Source organism: Triticum urartu, chromosome 5, assembly GCF_003073215.2.
Source record: "Triticum urartu cultivar G1812 chromosome 5, Tu2.1, whole genome shotgun sequence".
Classification (NCBI taxonomy): Eukaryota; Viridiplantae; Streptophyta; class Magnoliopsida; order Poales; family Poaceae; genus Triticum; species Triticum urartu.
Window position 1 is genome coordinate 651,628,066 of NC_053026.1, and position 20,916 is coordinate 651,648,981.

Sequence of the window (20,916 nt, forward strand, 5' to 3'; positions counted from 1 at the left end):
GTGGAGAAGGATTCTGTGGGTGGGTAGTAGTGATGGTGGCAGAGACAGAAAAATTCTCCATATTGGCAGTGAAAGCAGGGGAATAGCAGAACTGGGAAGTGAGAGGAGCAGACTATGTTTGCAGAACTTGCAGATTTGGGGAGGAAATAGGATTTGCAGGATCGTGCTGACGAGCGGTATTCAGGGTTGAAGACAAAAGGGCAAGCGATGTGGTAGTGGTGAAATTACCGAACTGTCCTTTTGAAGACCGGACACCTCCAACAGGCTGTTGGGCCAAAAGTGGCCCAGAAGTAACTGGCAAGATATTCCTCTCCTTTCCAGAATTGGACTGTGGGCCGATTGGGTGGATCAAAAATGGGCCTAGAACTAAAACATTTGCCTTCTCCAGGACCGGCAAGTCGGCAGTCAGTTGAGCTGCTCTGTCAGACACTTGAATAGAGTTGTCTCCCGCATTATTGCACCGCTCTATCCCTGGCAGAGAAATAACTGCAGTAGGTAAGTGAGCAGTACCTCCACCGCCCTGAGTGTGAACAGTAGTTGTAATCTGATGAACAGTACTGCGAAGCTGCTCATCTTGTTTCTGAATCTCCTCTCTGGAAGAACTCCCTTTCTGCATGAACTGAATCTGCATGTTAGCTTCTGTCACAGACAAATCATGATGCTTAGAGGTCTCCTTCATTACATCCTTTCCTTTCTCCAGAGATTGCTTCTGCAGCCTGACCAACTAAGGATTCTGAAAAGTTGAGAAAGAAGTCTGCTGTTCTTGAGCAAGATCATCTAAGACTCTAGGAATAAGCTCAGATTTATTCATCCAAGGACCCAGACGAGCTAAGGGAATGTGCTCCAGTTGAATTTGCAGTCTCTGCCTAGAGATTAGGATATTATTCCTAGAAGCACAGTGCTGCACACTATGGAACATCAGACCATAGAAAGTACATATCCGTCCGATTTTCTCATAAAACAGATAGATCCAGGCAGCTGAATCTTTATGAAAAGAAACCCAAACTTTGTCTCTAACTGGATTGGCAACTTTCATTTTAACCGTACCCCACATATAGTCAGATTTGGCAGAAAGCATAGCTTGACTGAAAGGGTGAAATTCAGATTGCTGACCAAGACTATCTAAAATCTTGTACAGAAGCTGCTGAGATCTGAACCGAGGAGGAACACCATACACTCGAACGGTAACAAAAACAGAATCAAACTTGTAATCCTGAATATCTTTTGTTCGATCATCAGGATCCATAAACTCTACCAAAAGATTGTCAGAACCCAGACTCCAAGGCTGACGAGTGAAAACAAACATGGCAGCATCCAAGGTTTGGAAATGAGCAACAAAGATGTATTTAGAAAGCTGTGATATACCTTGATAATTATCCCTCCAAGCTCTTGCCATTGATTGCTGTAGCATGCTGAGAGTGATAACTCTTGGGGATCCTCCTGTGGCTGCTAGTTTCATCAGGATATTGTAACGAGAATCTTGCGGCTGCTCCTCTTTTTCTTCTTGGTGCATCTAGATCTGAAGAACTTGAGGATCTTGCAGCGATAGACTTTGCATGTCTATCTCAATCCCCGGATCTGGAGGTAGATTCTGAGCAGACAGCATAGGAACACGAATCAGCGGCTGGCTTCGTGAGTCTTGGCCTTCCATCTACAGACAGACAGGAGCGAAGGAGAAGAAGGGAGAGAGCAGAGGAACTAGGGATGTGCTTAGTGTTTCGGTCGAATTGGGAAGCTGGAGAGAAAGAAAGCAGGGGAGGTGGCAGGAGAAAGAGAGAGGGGAAGCGGCATGACGCCAGTCCGGAAAGTTCATGAGTGACGGTGTTGAAGTGTATGTGCCCTGGAGGAGGATTTTAAGTAGGAGTAGTAAGTAACTGCACACTCATGTATATAGACCTCTCCATGGAGGAGGAGAGGATTTTAAGTAGTAGTATTTTAGCGTCGGTGTTACTTGACCCGATCCATCCAATCCCTTACTAGTTTGACATCGAACAGTTACTATTGTTCCTAAATAATTTTAAGACCTCTCTAGATCGTACGATTCTCTTACCAATTTTGGACAATTCCCTTCATTGCCATTCTTTACTACACAAGACATTATCTAGTATTCCCTCCGTCCAAAATTACTTGTCACAGAAATGGATAAAACGAATGTATCTAAAACTAAAATATGTCTAGATACATTCATTTCTCCGACAAGTAATTCCGGACAGAGGGAGTAGCACATTAGTAGAATAAATATTATTCAATAGCACAAAAACGGGTTGCCAATTTGGAAATATGCCACTGGTCTATATTAAAAGTGCAGCGTTCCAAACAAAATAAAACAATGTATAATTTAACTTTAAAAATCAAATGTAAGAGTAGAGAATCAAATGAACGAGTTGCACATTACAAGTACATGGTTGCCACATCTTCAAAATGTGCAACCGATGTATATTAGAAGCACCATAGACCAAGCAGATTTTTCTTTCCGATAAATGACATTTTTATTAACTCAAAATGTAGCATCAAGTGGATACAATCATGATGAGCAACACCCGACCCCTGCATATCAAAGATGCACATAGCCAAAACACGAACTGTTGGGGATATTACTACTGGGCGTAAACCGGCCTATCTGGGCCGGATTAGCTTCGTCAGTAGTTAAGCATGTTAAAGCCCATGAAGGTAGATGAGGGCTCAAGATCCATAATCGGTTGAGAGTCCGTAGCCGTAAACCGGCGTCAATATGTAACTTGTATTGTAAGTTAGGAATAAGTAGAGACCAAACCAGACACATCTATGAGCCGGTGTTGGGACGTTGTAAACCGACGGGCGTCACCCATGTATATAAGGGGACGACCCGGCGGCGGTTCAGGGAGGACAGACAACAACTCGAGACATAGGCGAAGCTTATTGCTCCCTAGTCATCGAAACACCCATCAATTCCATCACAACTAGACGTAGGCTTTACCTTCATTGAAGGGGGCGAACTAGTATAAACTCTCTTGCGTCCTTGTGTCCGCTTTAACCCCTTCAAGCTAACCCGTCGCGATGGCTCCACGACTAAGTCCTTTCTCTAGGACATCTGCCGTGACAAACCCACGACACGAACTGTCTCACAAACGGAAAATAAAAACCCGACATATCGGCAACAGTAAAGCCCTATGTGACTGACATGTCGGCAACATACCAAGCAGAGTTTGGAGACCCATCGTACAAATAAAAAGAATCAAGTCAATCTCAAAAACAAAAAAGAAGCAACTAAATAGATTTGCACATTACAAGTACAATATTTACAGTTTTACACACTTCAGAAAATGTGCGACTGCTGTAGACGAAAAGTGCACCTCAAATAAAAAATATAAGGGACAAAAGATTACCATTCCTGAATGTAATCCTTGCAACCTGAATATAGCAGGAAAAAATTACAAGAAAAGGCATGTAAATTATCAAAAGGACCACCAGTTGTTCTAAAGTGTGAACTGATCCAAGCTATAGCAGCGTACATAACTGAGATGGAATTGACTGAAATACACAAACACAGTCGACCGTGGCAAAAAGGAAAAAAAATGAATAATCACAGGCAAAACCACATAAGATTACGGTATTGAAATTTGTACAAAATGCATTTCTACAAGCCTAATTTTCTAGTGTTTGTCATTTTATTTTTCCCACCGCAAACCTTTTCTCACTCTCTCCTTATTCCTCTAATTTCCTGTACTTATTTTTGTGTGGACATTTTCAAAGATTTCACAAATTTGTAGTGACATGAAGAACAAGATAAGAACCCTCAAAAGAAAAACCTGCCTTCCCCACATGCATGCTCAGGGGTTCAGATCCAGCTGTGCATGCAATAGCTCTGTAACTTATTTCTGTAAGTGTGTTATATTCTTTCCGAAAAATTAGTTTGCTTCTTGGTAGGAGGACCATGCACACAGTCAATCTAATATCATATCAGGAATGTAAATATATGCAGAAGGTACACATTCCTCAGTATGCCAACATTTTATTCGTTATAAGTGGGAGCATCATACAGTGTTTCAAACACCATATGAGAGCACTGATTTGTTCTCGTTAAGGTTTTTGCCTATGTCGATCTGATCGAACATTATTCAGAGACGCGAATGGATGACGGATTCAAGCTCCTGCGCCTTGTCGCACTGTGCACGGACCCATCCGAGCTGCTTGCTCTCGTTGTTGTATATCACAAACAGATCCTGCATCGTGACAGCTGCAGAACAGAGGATCAAAACAGAAATCTATTAAAAACAGGCAAGGTTTACTAGTTTCAAGAGCCTGGACAATCTGCATCTGAATCTGAGCTTCCTACCTCCGATCAAGATAAAGTTCAGTTCCTTCAGAACAGGATCCGAGGAGGCATCGCGGATAGCCAAGCACGTTTTCCCGTCTTCCTGCCATGCCAACAAACATACACAAGACATGTTAGCCATTAATTGTTCAGTGATGCTTATCAGTTGGGTTGTCGAATGTTCACCTCCACGATGAGGTAGTTTTGAGGAGGGATGTCCAGGTAGCTGGTGCCGTGGGCGTGGGTAATTTTTAGTGACAGTGCCTTGAATTGGTTCTTCACATCATTGACAGATCTGAATGGGTTTTTCCCTTTCCAGCATAGAGGTAGAGCACGACCCTTCACCTGTACAAGTGATGATTCACTGAGAGTGCCTCTAACCTGAAAGACTCAAATCCCATGAGTACCATTTTATTTTATTTATTATCTCTGTTCAAAAATTATGGGCATCAGAAATTCAGAATGCACTGTGGTTTGAAATTTACCTTTGAAACAAGTTCATTGTATATCTGGGCAGGCACGAAGGTGTACGTGGTACCACTGTCAAATACAGCCTCAAATGTTGGATTCCCTCTTATCGGCTGTTTGTCAATGAACAGCTCTGCTAGGCCAGGTGAGTAGTAAAACCTGGGGAAAAATGTTTGGAACCAAATGAAAAGTAAACAAGCAATAATGACACTCTTCTCTGACGATGCATGTTAGATCCAAAAAAACAAAAAAGCGAAAGCCATGATCACAAAGAAATTCTTACAAGGATTCTCTCATGGGTACCCAGGTTACGCCACGGGACGGCGGATTGAAGTCCCCGACGTAGAGGACGCCCTTTCCTTTGCTGCTGAAGCAATGTCCAATGACATTCTCTGTTATCATCTTTAGCCCCTTGAGTTGCGCGGCAAAGCCTGCCTTTCCTCTCCCGAGTCCAAGGATGCCATCTACCGACGAGGGCGGTGCGTCTGCTGGTTCCTCCTGATTGTATCCACATCTGTGCAAAATGAAAGTGACCATGCATCATCAGCATCCAAATACAGTTAGGCACTGAACATGTAACACTAATATTTCAGTTAGCGCCGTACCCGAAAGCGATGTTTTTCTTGTCTTTCCCAATGACAGAAATGATGTCAGTGGCAAGGTCACCTTCTGACTTCCCGGTGACATACTGAATCTCGTAGTGGCATCGATGTGGATCTTTCCTGGAGCACTCAGGGATCCCAGGTACGTCTCTGCGCATTGCAGCACATAGCGGGCCACCACATTGCACCCTCAACTTGTCAGCTGCTGGCTTGTAATATGGGTGTGGTGGCCTCTGTGGTACAACGAAACATATATCAAAGCAAAGATCGATCATACCAAACATTTTTCAGAAGTATCGTTACATGTGGCATCGAACACAAAGTATTACAAATTGGATGGCAATATGTGATATTGCAGAACCGAGTGTTATTAGTTGTTACCGGGTGGCAGCCCTTGCAGCCGTGGACCGGGTGGTGGCACTCCAGCCAGGTGAGGTTGCTTCCAGTGTCGACATCCAGGAAGTAGGGCTTCGCGGGTTCACCGATGTTCAACGTAGCATAGAAGTGGCTGCAGAGGTACAGAAAAGGCGCGTCAAATATACAGAGAAAACCTCAAGACTGAGAAGGCCATGAAGGGTTCAGAGAAACATACCCAACAGGGTAGACATTGCCTTCGAGCGGGAACTTGATGGAGGAGGACGGCGCGATTGGGAGCAGGAGGAGGAGGAGACCGATGATCGGAGACCACATGGCAGCCATGGTGGGGGAAGAAGGCAGAGCTGTGGTCTCACTCCTCTGCTGGAACTCTGTGTTGCTTTGGATGGTGCGAACAAAGGTGGTGAGGTATTTATAGCCGCTGGCTGCCAAGCTTAGTTTCCTCCGCTGCTTTCTTTTTATTGTGCATTTTTTGTGGGTTTTAATTTTGACTTTCTTCTCAAATGATGTGTAATTAAGACTTAATGAAATTAAGGCCGAGAAGAAGATTTAGACAGCACAAAAAAGTTATTTGGATTGACATAATCGTATCACTCAATTGAGTTCGATGGGTAGTGATATAGTTATACCAGCCAGCCATTTTATAGAATTCACACAAATAAATGACCAGTGAATAGTGATGCTCTGCTTGACACTCAAAGATTGCTGAGACTGTAGAGAAGATAAATTTCAAATAAATAATGGCAAGCCAAATGATACATGACTAGCAAAATAATAAGGCATCATATTTTTGCAACTCAATTTTTACTTTGGAAATTAAAAGTCAATTTTATTTTTGTTCTGCTTGGCTGTACATGATACATATATATATGCAACGTAATGCATCTTCCAGATATATGCATACTATTAACTGCAGAAATTCTTTAATTGTGTGGGCATATGTAGTGTAGCTGAAGAGTAATGAGAACAGTGGTTCATTTCCAGTGAGATAACTGCAAAACTTGTACTCTAATAATGTTTTCCTAGAATGGTAAGAGTAGAAAGGTTCCCATTTCTGTCCTGGTCATTCTTCAAGCACACGTTTCACGGTTATGTTCGCTACGAAAGGGATATGCATATTGCTAGTCAAATATGTACTAGTGACTCATCTTGGAAACCACAGAAATAGATAAGGAACATGAATGCAGTTTCAATCTCCACCCCATCAAGCAACATAGTATAAAAAGGAAAAATATGATACATGAACTGACAACATATACTGTTGCAACTCATGCCTATTAAAGCTCATCATGTGTCAAGTGTAACTGCTCAGGTTTGATCTGAAAAATCGGTATGCAGTACTACTGCTCAAGTGTAACTGCTGCAGACACACAAGCATTTCATCTTCATATAACATTACTATATACTATAAAGCATCAGTCAGTACTCAGCAACCAGAATAGGAAAGTTTCTCATATTTTAGAAGTATTAACCCATATTTAAAAGAATGCTATTTCGGCGTACTACTCAACCTCGAAACTAGAGTTATCCTGCCTACGTGAACACATCTGGTCAAGAAAATATACGGTTGCATAAGGCCTACTCACAATGTTACCTATCTGATCCAGTGGAGCATTCAGTTCTGAGTCCAAATAAAGCATAACAATCAAAAGTCAGAAGCAGTTACAAATTCCACGTAAGTATAATGCTAAAAACATCTGAAGCAGCACTAGTCACACAATGTGACAACATTTTCCATAGAAGGAAATGAACTCTGCAAAATGGTCTGAAGTATAATAGCTCAACAATCTTTGGAGCTTGATCCTGTCAGGTTTCATTCAGTGTAACAAGGAAATATGTAGAGCTTGATTAAGCTTTGCATCCAATCGGCAGCTTCCCGTACATGCATATGATTTCTCAATCACATTTCAGTGTTTTACCATGACCCAAGATACTTTGACTGTGGAAATTCGAAAATCAATTTATTTTGGTCTACTTGCTTTACATGATACACATATATGCAATGTAATGCATCTTCCAGATATGTGGATACTAATTACTGCAGAAATTCTTTAATTGTGTAAGCATATGTAGCATGCATGAAGAGTAATGAGAACAGTGGCTCATTTCCAGTGAGATAACCGCAAAACTTATAATAATGTTTTCCCAAAATGTTAAGAGTAGAAAGGTTCCCATTTCTGTCTTGGTCATTCTTCAAGCACACGTTTCATGGTTGTGTCCACAATCAAAGGATATGCATGTCACATAGGAAAATATGTACTAATGACTCATCCTGGAAACCACAGAAATAGATAAGGAACATGGAGACGGCTTCAATCTCCACACCATCAAGCAACAATTATTTTGAAATTAGAAAGACGTGGAAGCAAGCATCATACTATGAAAAAGACAAGAACTGACAACTAACACTTTTGCAACTCACTATATAAACATCATCAGCCAGCAATCAGGATTGGTTTTACAGTTTCTCAGATTTGATAAGTAATCCACATTAACCAGAATGCAATTTCAGCATGCTACTCACTCTTGAAACTAGAGCCGTCCTGTCTAATGTGAACGCATCTGAGCGGGGAAATATAGAGTTACAGAAGGCCAAGTCACAACGTTACCTGCCTGATCCAGTGGAAGATTACAGTTCTGAACTCGATATAAAGCACAATAATCTTTAAAAAAACTGAAAAGAAAGCAAGAATCAAATATGTATTGTGAATTTTTTTAGAGCTTCAAGTAAGTGGGAAACAAGATCAAAAACTCCATCATATTACGAACAGGCAGAGCATGCACGTTAATAACTTACTATTTGCCTCTACTACATCCCTCGTTTTGGCCAGGCATGTTAAGACAGTCAGACTTTTATTTGGAAGGCAACAGCAGCATTCAGTTGGATAGTAACACCTGACTCTATTTGTAGTATTTCATTGCAAAAGAAAAATGTATCAATGTAGGTGTAGCAATCTCATCTGGAATAATTTATGATGTTTAGAAAGACCCCTCATTTTCTGAAGAAAAAAATATTCTCCTTTCCCTGTCATTTCTATCTTTTTCTCAATTAGGTTCACATTGAAAGGAGTTACATTGCAAAACGGTAAATATGTAGTGAGGGCACAAACAGTTTCAAGCTCCACTCAGTGAAGCAACCGTTATATGAGAGAGATTTTTTACAGTGTGATTTGGCAGAGTAGTAACAGATAAGGTCAGCCGTCCAATCATTGGCCTTTTAGGATTTTTACATTCACAAACTTGATTTCGATTTTATTTTCTCAGGGTTAATATGGTCCAAGTTACCTACTTTATTTTCTTCTATCCTGATTCTCTCTTTATATCAGAATGAGAAATGCCTGTCAAGTCATGTCCACTTGATTCCCTCTTTACTGTCAGCAAAGATTACTCAGATTCTTTTATGCAGCATCCAGTTATATATTAGCTATCACGCTTTTTTAACTTCAGCAATTACACTTTATTTATTCCTCAACATGTCATCATGTTTCATTATAAACGGGAGCGTCATACAACCTTTTGAATACCGTACGAGAGCACTCTTTTGTTGTTGCTAAGGTTTTTGTCTATGTCGATTCGTACTTTATTCAGAGACGTGAACCGATGATGACAGACTCAAGGTCCTGCATCCTGTCACACTGTGCACGGACCCATCCGAGACGGTTGACCTCGTTGTCATATATCACAAACAGATCCTGCATCGTAACATCTGCGAAGATCAAAATATAAAATCTTTAAAAACACGCAAGGCTTACTAGTTTCAGGACCTAGACAATGTATATCTAAATCTGAGCTTCATACCTCCAATTAAGATGAGATGCCTCAGAACACGATCCGACGAGCCATCGAGGATGGCCAAGCACGCATTCCCGTCTTTCTGCCACGGAACATACAGAGACATGTTAACCATTGTCCTTAATTAGCTCCAATGATTCACTGTCCAGTGATGCTTAATTGCTTATTAGTTGAGCTATTGAATGTTTACCGTCACGATGAGGTAGTTTTCAGGAGGGATGTCCAGGCTGCTGGTGCCGCGGGCATGGGTAAGTTTTAGTGACAGTGGCTTGAATTCATTCTTCACATCGTCGACAGATCTGAATGGCATTTTTCCTTTCCAGCATTGAGGCAGAGCACGATCCTTCACCTCTTTAAGTGATGATTTGTGGAGGGTGTCTTGAACCTGAAAGAATCAAATGTCATGAGTTCCATGTTTATTATCTCTATTCAAATGTATGGGCATCAAAGTGCACTGTGGTTTGAAATATACCTTTGAAACAAGGCCATTGTATATCTGGCCAGGCATGTAGGTGTAGGTGGCTCCACTGTCAAATACTGTGGTGAATGCTGGACTACCTCTTATCGGCTGTTCGTCAAAGAGCAGTGTTGCTGGTCCGGGTGAGTAGTAAGGCCTGGGAGAAGACGATGGTATAATGTTTGGAACCAATTGAACAGAAAACAACTATCAACCATAGTCTTCTCTAACTACACATGTTAGATTTATGCAATGCTAGCATGGGCACGGAAACCACAAACTAAAAATGAAAGCCATGATCACAAACAAGAAGTTCATGAGCGACAATTCTTACAATGATGTACTCATGGGTGCCCAGGTGACGTCGCCTGGGGGCAGCCTGAAGTCCCCAATGTACAGGTTCCCATTTCCATGGATGCTGAGGCAATGTCCAATGACATTCCTGACTATCTTCTCTTGCGCCTTAAGTTGCGCAACAAATCCTACACTTCCCCTGCCGAGTCCAAGGATGCCATCTACCGCCGGTGGCGATGGCTGCTCTAATGGCTCCTCCTGCTCGTATCCACATCTGTGCAAAAAGAGAGTGACCATTCATCATCATCAACATCCAAATCCAGGTGGGTACTGAGCATGCAACATTAGTATTCAGTTAGCGTGGTACCCAAAAACGTAGTTCATATCATCTCTCCTATTGATAAAGATCATGTCGTTGGCAAGGTCGCCTTTTGACCTCCCGGAGACATATTGGATATCGTAGTGGCATCGATGTGGATCGCTGTTGGGGCATGGAGGACTACCAGGCTGGTCTTTGCGCAGTTGAGCACATATCCAGCTCTCACATCTCACCATCAAGTTATGAGCTGCTGGCTTGTAATACGGGTGTGGTGTCCTCTGGCAAAACAAAGCACTATATCAAGATTGTGTAGTACATTCTTTACCAATATCCTCTGATTGAACATGTAGCTTTAAACACAGAGTATTACAAGTGCAAGATAATACGTGATATTGCAGAATCGAGTGTTGTTACCTGGTTGCAGCCGTTGCATCCGTGATCGGGGTGCTTACACTCCAGCCAAGTGAGGTTGCTGCCAGTGTCGATGTCCAGGAAGTAGGGCTTCAAGGGCTTACCAATCTGCAACGTAGCATAGAAGTGGCTGCACAGGCACAGAAAAGAGTGTCAAATATATGGAGAAAACCTCAAGTCTGAGAAGGGATTAGAGAAGCATACCCATCAGGGTAGATGTTGCCTATGAGCGGGAACTTGATGGCGGAGGAGGGCCCGAGTGGGAGCAGGAGGAGGAGACCGATGATCGGACACCACATGGCAGCCATGATGGGGGAAGAAGGCAGATCTGTGGTTTACACTCTGGCCTCTCACCTCTTCTCTGCTGGAACTATCTGTTTCTTTGGATGGTGCGAACAAGGTGGTGAGGTATTTATAGCCGTTGGCTGCCAAGCTTAGTTTCCTCCTCTGCTTTGTGTGCCTTAATTTATTTTTCTTACGCATTTTTTTGTGGGTTTTTAATATTGATTTTCTTCTCAAGTCATGTATATTCGGGCTTAGCAATTTCTGTGGGCCGCAGGTACATATTTATAATTATCTTTTCTAAAAATTACTCCCCTACCTTTCATAATGAACAAACTGCACTACTAGTGCGGCACTAGAGTTACCTGACTACCTTGTCCTTGTTTGGAGCAAATGATTTTTCCCCAATTCCAGCAGGATAGAACAAAATTCTGTTGACTTATGTGAATTTCATGTGTTCTGAATCAGGCTTGGTGAAGTTAAGGCCGGCAAGAAGATTTAGACACCAAAATATTATATCACTTGGGTGGTCATATAATTAAACCACCCATCCATTTTTAAAAATTCACATAAATAAATGAGACCAGTAAATAGTGGTGCTGTGCATGACACTCACAGATTTGTGATAGTGTACCTGTTTTTATGGCTAGATGAATTAAACGTTTCCATCAAGATACTATATAGAAGATACATTTCAAATAAATGATGGCATGCCCAATTATAAACATGTGTAGCAAGCTAATGAGGTGTCACATTTTTTCAGCTCAAACTTTGACCTCAGAAATCCAAAAACCAATTCATTCCTGATAACTGCATAACTCATAATCAGTGTTTCCCAGTATGTTAGAGTAGAAAGGTTACCATTCTGTCTAGACCATTCTTTAAGCACACTTTCCACAATTATGTTTGCGACGAAATGTTACATTGCAAAATATGCACTAATGACTCATTGTGGAAATTGCAGGCATGTTATTATGAACAGGAAGAGCATACAGTTCAGCGACTTGCTAGCTGTCTCTACTACATCCTCATCTTTGTGACCACTCATCCCTCATTTTGGCCAAACATGTTAAGACGGTCCAGACTTTGTTTGGATGGCAACAGAAGCATTCAGTTAGATGTAACAAAGTGTAGCAATCACACCTCGAATAATTCATTATGTTTAGAAAGATTCTCCCTTTTTCTGTCATTTTATTTTTCTCAATTAGGTCCGCACTGAAAGGAACATGACATTGCAAACTACGTACTAAATATGTAGTGAGGACGGTTTTAAGTTCCACCTCATGAAGCAACAATTATTTGAGAGAGATTCCGCGGTGCAATTTTCTAGTGATTTGGGGCAGTACTGACGGATCAGATCAGCCATTCATTCATAGGATTTCTAGGTATTTTACATTGACGAATTTTGAAACAATCTTGTTTGCCTCATTTTTCCAACCTGCTCCTGATGTTTCTTTTCTCTTGAAACTAACCTGATCTTTCTGCTACCTGAAATTGTCTCACAGTGGTACTCCACGCAGCATGATAATTCATCTGAAATCCTTTACGGCATGTTAATGAAACAAAATATTATTCATTGGTTTGAAAAGCTGAAAGGGAAAATAAATGTGGAAAACAAGTAAAGCTCCAGAAATTTTAATGTCCAAACTAAACAAACTGAGCAGGACAGACATCATAAGCCTGTGTTAATGCTTTTTATAGTTGACACAAAGTACAAAAATGAATCAAGCTGCACGTCATCCGCAGCCCAAATAAGCATATGAGCTCTCCAAACAGAAAAAGAAAGCAATCATGTTTGACTCATTTTTCTAACCTACTCCTGATTTTTCTTTCACTTGAAACTAACCTGGTCTTTGTACTGCCTGAAACTATCTCCAAGTGGTACTCCACACAGCATACTACTTCATCCGAAACCATTTATGGCACGTTAGTTCATTGTAACTTTAACGAAACCAAATATTATTCACTGTACAACTCCAGACATTTTAATCTCCAAACTAAACAAACTGACCAGGATAGTCTTCATAAGCTTATTAATGTTGTTTCATCGTTGACACAAAGTATACAAATTAATCAAGCTACATGTCCACACACAAAATCTGCCAAGGTGAGCTCCATCAGGGCGGTTTGTTCCAGATTGGAGGATCGAAAGTCAGAAAAAAATAGAAACTCCAAGCAAGTCTAATGCTAGAATTTTTTTTTTGAAGTGGCACTAGTCATTCCGAACAATCAACACAATCTGGAGAGCTTTTCCGCAGAAAGGAATGAACTCTGAAAATCGGGCTAAAGTATAACAGCTCAACAATCTTAGGAGCTTGATCACATTTCAGGTTCCATTCAAAGGTAACAAAGAGATACACAGAGCTTGATTAAGCTTTGCAGCCGGTCGATAGCAGCTTTGTACATTATTATTTCTTAATCACATTTCAAGTATTTTACCATAACCAAGATTGTACAACCCAACTAAAGAAGACAGGTTGCAGAACTCTTGTGCAGCTTGTCAAAACAATCTGGTGATTTTGCATGAGGTAAGTTGCATAAAAAAGAAGTCTTCAGTAAACACTATGAGACAAGAACAATACCAACTACTTCACTGAAAGAGCGGCACATCGGCGGCATGTCCAGGGAGCTGGAGCTGGCCGAGCTTGATGTGGCAGCGGGTGCTAGAGCCCCACCGGCCGCCGCCCCTTTCTGCCCCCGCCGCCGGCACCAGGCGGGTGCTAGGCATTCCTTCTGCCACTATGCCGCGCACTTGCCACTGACCGCGGGCCGCGGCACCTCTGTTCCCCTGAATCCGGCGTCGCGACTTGTACTTCCGGCCGCTCCTCCACCGCAGCTGCCCCCTGCCCCGCCGACGCTGCCCCTCCTCCCCCGCAGGCAGCTCGCTGCTCGAGAGGGCTGGAGCCCGCGGAGAAGATGAGGCGGGAGGATTCTCCTCGTCTCCGGCGTCATCCGATGGCGGCGCCGCATCCGCGTCACAAACGGGAGGCGAGTTGGGGTTGCCGCCGCGGCGACCGCCGGACGTGAGCACGAGATAGCTACACAGAGATTCAGATAAGTTTCAGAGATAGAAACCAATTACGCCTTCCAGAACAGGTTACGCCTTCGTCACACCCGGTGGATTATTCCTCCACATCCAACATTTTTTTGGCGAGTACCTCCACATGACCACATCCAACTTCATGCCATGTCAATCCCTCAAAAAAAACTTCATGTCATGTCAACAGAAAGGATATGCAAGAAGGGATGCAAAGGATACACGCCCTCTCTCCCTTCTCTTTGGCCCGTGGAGCCGACGGAGGTGACAGGGAGTGGACATGGCGGCAGCGACCAGGGGGAGGGGGTGGCAAAGGAGAATATGAGTAGAATCGGCGAAGAGAAAAGAGACATTCGTATTTGAGTTTTCCTCCAAGACTAGTTGCAAGGTTAATTCATGATTCCTCTCAACCTCTCAGGACAACTATTGAGTAAAGTATGTATGTGAGGGTCACTAAATCGACGAAGGGTTTATGTTGTGTCCTTTCGTGTAAATGATGCTATTTTTTTAGTTGTTTGGTAGCCCATAGTCGCTTAGAATCTTAACTTTTCAAGAGATTTCACTGATGTTTGATCAATATTCATGTGCTCCTCTTCCTTGTTTGATGACATGCGTGGCACGGGTGAGGCTACGAGGCGGTAGCAACAACGACGCAAAAACGATTCACAATGACAAAGCTGAGGAAGTAGAGGTTGTTGGAGAGAATATGATAAGGGAGGCTATAATCGAGGTTCATTGGATGATTGGGTTGATGCTAAGGTCAAAGGTTGAAAGTCGTCACAAACATGACGAGCTTGGACTGGGGGCATGTACGTTGGCTTCTGAGAGAAAAATAAGAGAGATAGGTGTTGAACTAGAGGCGATGATGAAGTAAACAATGCCAGAAAAGAAGTTGGCGGTGATAAAATAACCATTGAATGAAGAAGATAATGTTGATAAAGTAAATGTGGTACAAACCAAATTATCCCTTTAACCCGTGAATGCTATACGTGACTATGGTTCAACAAAATTGTACTTGATTGTCCGCTAGAAGCTCTTTGCTACTGAGAAAACACAGCATCATTTGATCTACCTAAAAGAAGACACGCTCACTTGATAACCTACCTTGAGCATCTCCACCCCCTTTCTGGAAGTGCATTATCACTCAATTACGATTTTGGCGTCTGTAACAATAGCATTAGCAAGATCTAATGTCATTTGTCAAGTTTACCTCACGATATTGGTATCTCTTATTCGCCTACAGACTTATGTGACCTTTTATACAAAAAAAAACAAAATACAATGCTTTCTTCGGTGGCTCAGAAAGTTTTTCCGTTGATTTTGAGTCATAGGAGAAAACTGTACTATTAAGTAGGGTTGTGGAGACTAGGAAGTTTTGAGACTCACTCCATTTTCATTCATTGTCTTCCCATCTATATCAAGAGATATTAAAAAGGATTTCCAAGAAAGAGCACTTCATCCAAAAGTTTGGATGCCCGGAGTCACTTTTCTCTAGTTGCCCGGAGGTTATCTCTCGGGTTGGTCCGGGTGCCCAGGTTCTTGAACCCCGGGGTACCCGACGCTTCCTGGTGCTTCCTCATGGGTCTGTCCTAGTGCACGGGGTCCTTGCCCTCCGAGTGCCTGGGCTTAATTATCTTATTTCCTATGGATGGTCCTGGTGCCCGGAGGCAAATGTCACTTTTCCCTTGGAGGGTATATATATACCCAACCTTCTTCTAACTTCGACGCCAATCTTTCTCCAGCTCTCATCCACCATAACCAAACCCTGAAATCTTGAGATCTCTACCCCCATCCATCCAAACACTTCGATTCTTCGGGGATTGGAGGAGATTCATCTGATCTACATTCCTACCAAACTGTCTTGTGCTCCCCAACTCCCTCATCTTCGCCAAGTTGTTACTCTTGGAGTTTGTGCTCCTAGACGGTTAGAGGTTCCTTCAAAAGATTTCTTTGCTTGTGGTGTGCTCCGGAAACGTATGTAAAGATATGGTGGTCACCTTCAACACCAACCGTTCGGGGTAAAATTTAGGAGTGTATGGGTTCGCCGGAGGGGGCGAAGAGGGCGAGTTGTGGCGGTCACCTTCTAACACCAACCTCGAGTGATTCGAGATTCGTTTATTCATCTCGACGTCCAACCCAGACGTGCTACTTTGGGTCATAGCTACTTTAAGTTATAACGAAGACAAAATCTTGAAGATGAGAGTTACTCCCTCCGTTTCAAAATAGATGACCCAACTTTAATACAAAGTTAATATAAAATTGAGTCATCTATTTTGGAACGAAGGGAGTACTAGAATGTGATAAAAAAAAGTGCAGAAATTTAGAGCGTGCAGCAAGAGTACACTGCCACTGGTCCACGAGACACTCTTCATAGTCCGGATTCTTCTGGCGCCCGACGGATACGCCACGTCGTCCTCCCGACCCGGCCCCACTTCCCCCCACCCCGTCTCCCCGCCGTTGCGCTGCCGTTCCAAAACCCTAGCCCCCACCCCCACCCCACCCCCACCCACCAGAATGGCCGACGCCGCCGCGCTCGCCGCCGCCGTGCTCTCGGCGGCCACGCCCCCGGCGGCGGCCGCCGCGGCCTCCGCCGTGCTCGACTACCTGGCCCGCCACGCCCCCGCCGACCACCCGCGCGCCTTCTTCGCCGACGCCTTCCCCGCCGTCCTCTACCGCCTCTTCGTCTCCTCCCCGTCCTCCCCCTCCTTCCTCGACCTCGCCGCCGCCGACCCCGACCCGGCGCTCGCCGGCCTCCTCCTCGCCCTCCTCGCCCCCTCCGGCCCGCTCCTCGCCGCCGCCGCCGCCGCCGACCGCCGCGCCCTCATCCGCTTCGTCTTCCCCTCCGAGCGCCTCCCCTACTGGCTCCGCGTCGCGCTCGCCGACTCCGACGCCGACGCCCCCGGCCGCGCCCTCGCCTCCCCGCTCCTCGCCGCCCGCGTCGGCTCCGAGCTCCACCTCTCCGTCTTCGAGTACTTCCTCTTCTGGTTCGCCTACTACCCCGTCTCCTCCGCCGATCCCGCCGCCTCCGCCTCTGCTCCGACCCACAAATCGCGCTCCCGCATCGAGTCCTGGGTCTCCACCCTCGCGCCGACTGCCGGCGGCACACGCAAGCCGGGGCAGAAGCCTGAGCCCTGTCTGTACCTCAAGCTTCTGTACGCCTATCTCAGGGAGTTCGTGCCGACGGCCGCATGCACGCCGGTGCGCCGGCTCACCGGCACCCTCCTGCAGCGCACCGCCAGCGAAGAAGGCGCTGACGCCGCTGACCCTTTTGCTCGCGCCGAGTTCTTCCTCCACACGCTCGTCCAGTTCTGGCTTGTGGGGGACGACTTCTCGCCGCTGCCTGTGCAGACGAACCGCGCGTTCGGACTCAAGCTGCCGTCCCGGGCTCGCGCCGAGCTGAGCGAGCAGCCACCGTCCCCTGGGCTCGGGGACGCGGTCAAGCTGCTCGTCATGTACCTCAACTGCTGTGTTGGTGGTCCTGCACGCATGGTGTTTGAAGGAATGACAGCAAGGAATGTGGTCTGCGATAGCCAGGTTGGATTCTGGAATCCCCTGATACAGAGGCCTATGTATCGGTTTGTGTTGAGGGCCTTCTTGTTCTGCCCCATTGGTGCGGTGATAAAAAATGCAACACAAGTCTTCTCTGTGTGGTTGGCATATATGGAGCCATGGAAGGTTACACAACAGGAGCTGGATGAGTATGATGTGTCCCTGATGCAAGGGACGGGCACACAGGCGATGCAGAAAGGAGAGCTGCTGTATACTCTGTCGTGGAAGAATTATGTGCTGTCCAATTACCTGTTCTATAGCTCGATGGTGGTGCATTTCCTGGGTTTTGCACACAAGTTTATCCATTCTGATGTCTCCTCAGTGCTCGTGATGATTTTAAAGGTTAGTCCTGGCTCCTGAGTTTTACATCTGTTGCCATGCCATACATGATTGAATTTGTGTTTAGCGTTAGATTTAGCCGCTTGAGGTCTCATATTACCTGGTGGTCATTAATGCCAAGAAGTTGTGATAACTGAAACATGAGAAATGAGGGTGCTGGATTTGCGCCTTGCAGGTGTCAGGGTCTTAGTTGTTTTACTAGCTCAGTACATGTTTTGTAACTAAAAATAATTTTTAGGCTCATGACGGTGTTTTTAGCTTCACGCTTTGGTGTATGATAAGGAGGCCAATATGGCCAAGATGAACCACAAGGAGATAGAGATCTGTGATATTATAGTCTGTCAATGGAGCATCCTTGGTAGGTATGTCGATCTGTAAGCTTTTGAGCTAATAGTGTCTGCACATTTCTGTTTATGTACATATAATGTGATAACCTGCCACCAGTGATGTTGTGCCTATATCTATATGTCTTCAATAGTTAAGCCTCCTACACTGTCCTGCTAAGTTTGCCAAACATAAATGTAAATGTGCGAGTCTGTAACATGCTTAAGGTCCTTTGTTGGATGTTCTTACTTTATTGCACAGTGTTTTAAGGCTCTCTGTTCAATGTATACTCTCCAAAGTATTAGTCATGCATTTCTGTGCCCGAACAGTCTATGATAATTGTTTTGTCAAGGAGCACCTTGTGCCTATTGTGGTTATGTGCAATTCAAATGTTTCCATTACAACAGGGAGAAGCAAGCTAGTCAGCTTCAGATAAATAAATTAATGAAATACAAGAACTGTTTTGTTTATTCTGTTTTGCACTATCCTTGAGTATTATGTGACCAATTACATGCTTGTTTTGTATCATTCAGGTATTGGAAGTATTGTCTTCGTCAACAGAACTGGTGGATCTTCTATATAAAGTGGATATTGCCTATCATTCTAGACCGGTTACTTCACTGTCAACTTCTTCAGAATCAGATGATGCAATGAAGTATGTTCCGTCAATCCGTGAGCAGCTAAAGGTGGGTTACAGCTAAATTGTGATTTGAAATTGTATTTGATTACATTATGAAGTTGCTGTCCTAAATATTTGTGTAACCTGTGTGGTCTGTTACAGGATTGGGAGGATGGTCTGACAGAAACTGATGCAGATGGATCTTTCTTGCATGAGCATTGGAACTCTGATCTAAGACTTTTCAATAGTGGTGAGGACGGGGCTTATCATCTGCTTCAGGTACACATTTTGTTACATGATTTGTAATTTAGCCTGTTTGTTCTAGTCACTTTAACCATGATTACTATATCGCACATCATTACATGCTTGATTCCACTTCCAGTATATGTGTCCATTTTCAGTTCAGCCGAATTAGTACTTGAGTTGTACTGCTGAACAAATCAACTGAGTTACAGGATTATCATGATTTAGAACTAGTAGCGAGGATTTTATTTGGAGTTGCCTTATATTACTGGAGGATAGTTTAGTGATTTGTCTGGCATAACTTACACTTTCATTAAGACTATAACTTAATCTATATTTTGTATCAATGTTGAGGGACTGGGAGAACAATTTGTAATTTCGCTAACACTACCTTGTGCATACTGGTGAATTATTTTTCATTTGTGCTCTGCTTGTGTATATTCTTTTTCATAATTTTCTAAAAGCTAAACATGGGTGGATGCTGATATCAGTTTTTCATTTCTGTGAAGCTCCTTCTGATCCGAGCAGAGCTGGAGATACAACGCCTGCCAGGTGACACAGTACAAGCTCTCCAGTCGTTGGATTTGATAAAATCCCGGATGAAAAAGATCTTCCAGGGCCGCATTGAAGGCATCCACCACCAGAATACTTCAGCGCAGGAGTTGCAGCATCAACATCCAGGGCGCGGCGAGATATTTACACCTAAGCATCCCCATTCGGGGAGGAGCAAGTTTGGCGAAGTCAGATACAGAGGCGACTGGATGAAGAGGCCCATCTCGGAGACTGAAGTGGCCTGGCTCGCGAGGATCCTTATCCACATCTCTGACCGGCTGAACGACACCCTTCGACTTGGCTGTGACGGTGCTGCTGATGATAGCGTTGCTAACCCGACGTACATTAAGTTTGACAGGAACGATCTGACGACAATAGGGGGACCGAAGGACGCCGCTAGGATGGCTCTCGTGGCTATCTGTTCGCTGCTGGCGGTTGTGGGACAGGCAGTGCTGAGGTTCATGAGGGCGCACAGGGTGAAGATCAATCTTAGAGTTTTTGCTTCGAAGAAGCTGCTGACTGGCCTCGTGTTGCTGTACGCGATGGTGGCAGGGACAAAGAGAGCTTTTTATTGAGCTTTACATGTGTTGCTTCCAGCACCGACACCGGCGCTAATGCTTCTGTGATCTTCACTGAAGCTCCCAAGTTGGAGATGATGGTGCATGTGATGTACAAAACCCATAGGAAGGAAGAGGTGGAAACTCACAAAGGGATCGACTTGTTAGTGTGTGCCGTGGAGACTGAGAGCAAGGGAACGGTGCCCACTGGCTGGGTTCTTGTTTTGCTCTTTGTTAGAGAAGTGGCTGGCAACGGCACTCATGTAAAATGAAAGGAAAAATGATGTAAACTTATGTTGTAATACAGGGTTTCGTAGTCCTGGAGAAAGAAAGAAAAACCTGGTTCGCTGTTTGGCTCGCCAGTTGTTTTTGTTTATGGTTTGTTTGTCATGGAGAATTGCA

At 44.0% G+C, this 20,916-nt stretch overlaps 3 protein-coding genes across 6 annotated transcripts; 1 reads left to right on the forward strand and 2 right to left on the reverse strand.

Moving 5' to 3' along the window:
* Positions 1 to 3,929: 3,929 nt before the first annotated feature.
* Positions 3,930 to 8,184, reverse strand: LOC125511595 (aspartic proteinase Asp1-like). 2 transcript variants are annotated; one of them, XM_048677006.1, is made up of 8 exons: positions 5,957 to 8,184; positions 5,746 to 5,872; positions 5,368 to 5,597; positions 5,046 to 5,276; positions 4,780 to 4,921; positions 4,481 to 4,639; positions 4,316 to 4,397; positions 3,930 to 4,216 (listed from the first exon to the last, which is right to left on the reverse strand). In XM_048677006.1, the coding sequence occupies exons 1-8, from the start codon at positions 6,061 to 6,063 to the stop codon at positions 4,098 to 4,100; spliced, it is 1,197 nt and encodes a 398-aa protein (XP_048532963.1). In that variant the 5' UTR covers positions 6,064 to 8,184; the 3' UTR covers positions 3,930 to 4,097. The 2 variants fall into 2 exon arrangements, with proteins under 2 accessions (XP_048532963.1, XP_048532962.1); XM_048677005.1 differs by having other exon boundaries at positions 4,481 to 4,675.
* A 988-nt stretch (positions 8,185 to 9,172) lies between these two features.
* LOC125511596 (aspartic proteinase Asp1-like) lies at positions 9,173 to 14,430 on the reverse strand. Of its 3 annotated transcripts, none has more exons than XM_048677009.1 (9): positions 13,877 to 14,430; positions 11,217 to 12,835; positions 11,016 to 11,142; positions 10,650 to 10,879; positions 10,323 to 10,556; positions 10,004 to 10,145; positions 9,722 to 9,916; positions 9,538 to 9,613; positions 9,173 to 9,431 (listed from the first exon to the last, which is right to left on the reverse strand). In XM_048677009.1, the coding sequence occupies exons 2-9, from the start codon at positions 11,318 to 11,320 to the stop codon at positions 9,412 to 9,414; spliced, it is 1,128 nt and encodes a 375-aa protein (XP_048532966.1). In that variant the 5' UTR covers positions 11,321 to 12,835; positions 13,877 to 14,430; the 3' UTR covers positions 9,173 to 9,411. The 3 variants fall into 3 exon arrangements, with proteins under 3 accessions (XP_048532966.1, XP_048532965.1, XP_048532964.1); XM_048677008.1 differs by having other exon boundaries at positions 9,173 to 9,445; positions 11,217 to 12,827; positions 13,877 to 14,429; XM_048677007.1 differs by having other exon boundaries at positions 9,173 to 9,445; positions 13,877 to 14,429.
* A 686-nt stretch (positions 14,431 to 15,116) lies between these two features.
* LOC125507627 lies at positions 15,117 to 20,890 on the forward strand. The gene is made up of 5 exons (XM_048672155.1): positions 15,117 to 15,140; positions 16,648 to 18,222; positions 19,077 to 19,229; positions 19,325 to 19,441; positions 19,915 to 20,890. The coding sequence occupies exons 1-5, from the start codon at positions 15,117 to 15,119 to the stop codon at positions 20,530 to 20,532; spliced, it is 2,487 nt and encodes an 828-aa protein (XP_048528112.1). The 3' UTR covers positions 20,533 to 20,890.
* The last annotated feature ends 26 nt before the right edge of the window (positions 20,891 to 20,916 follow it).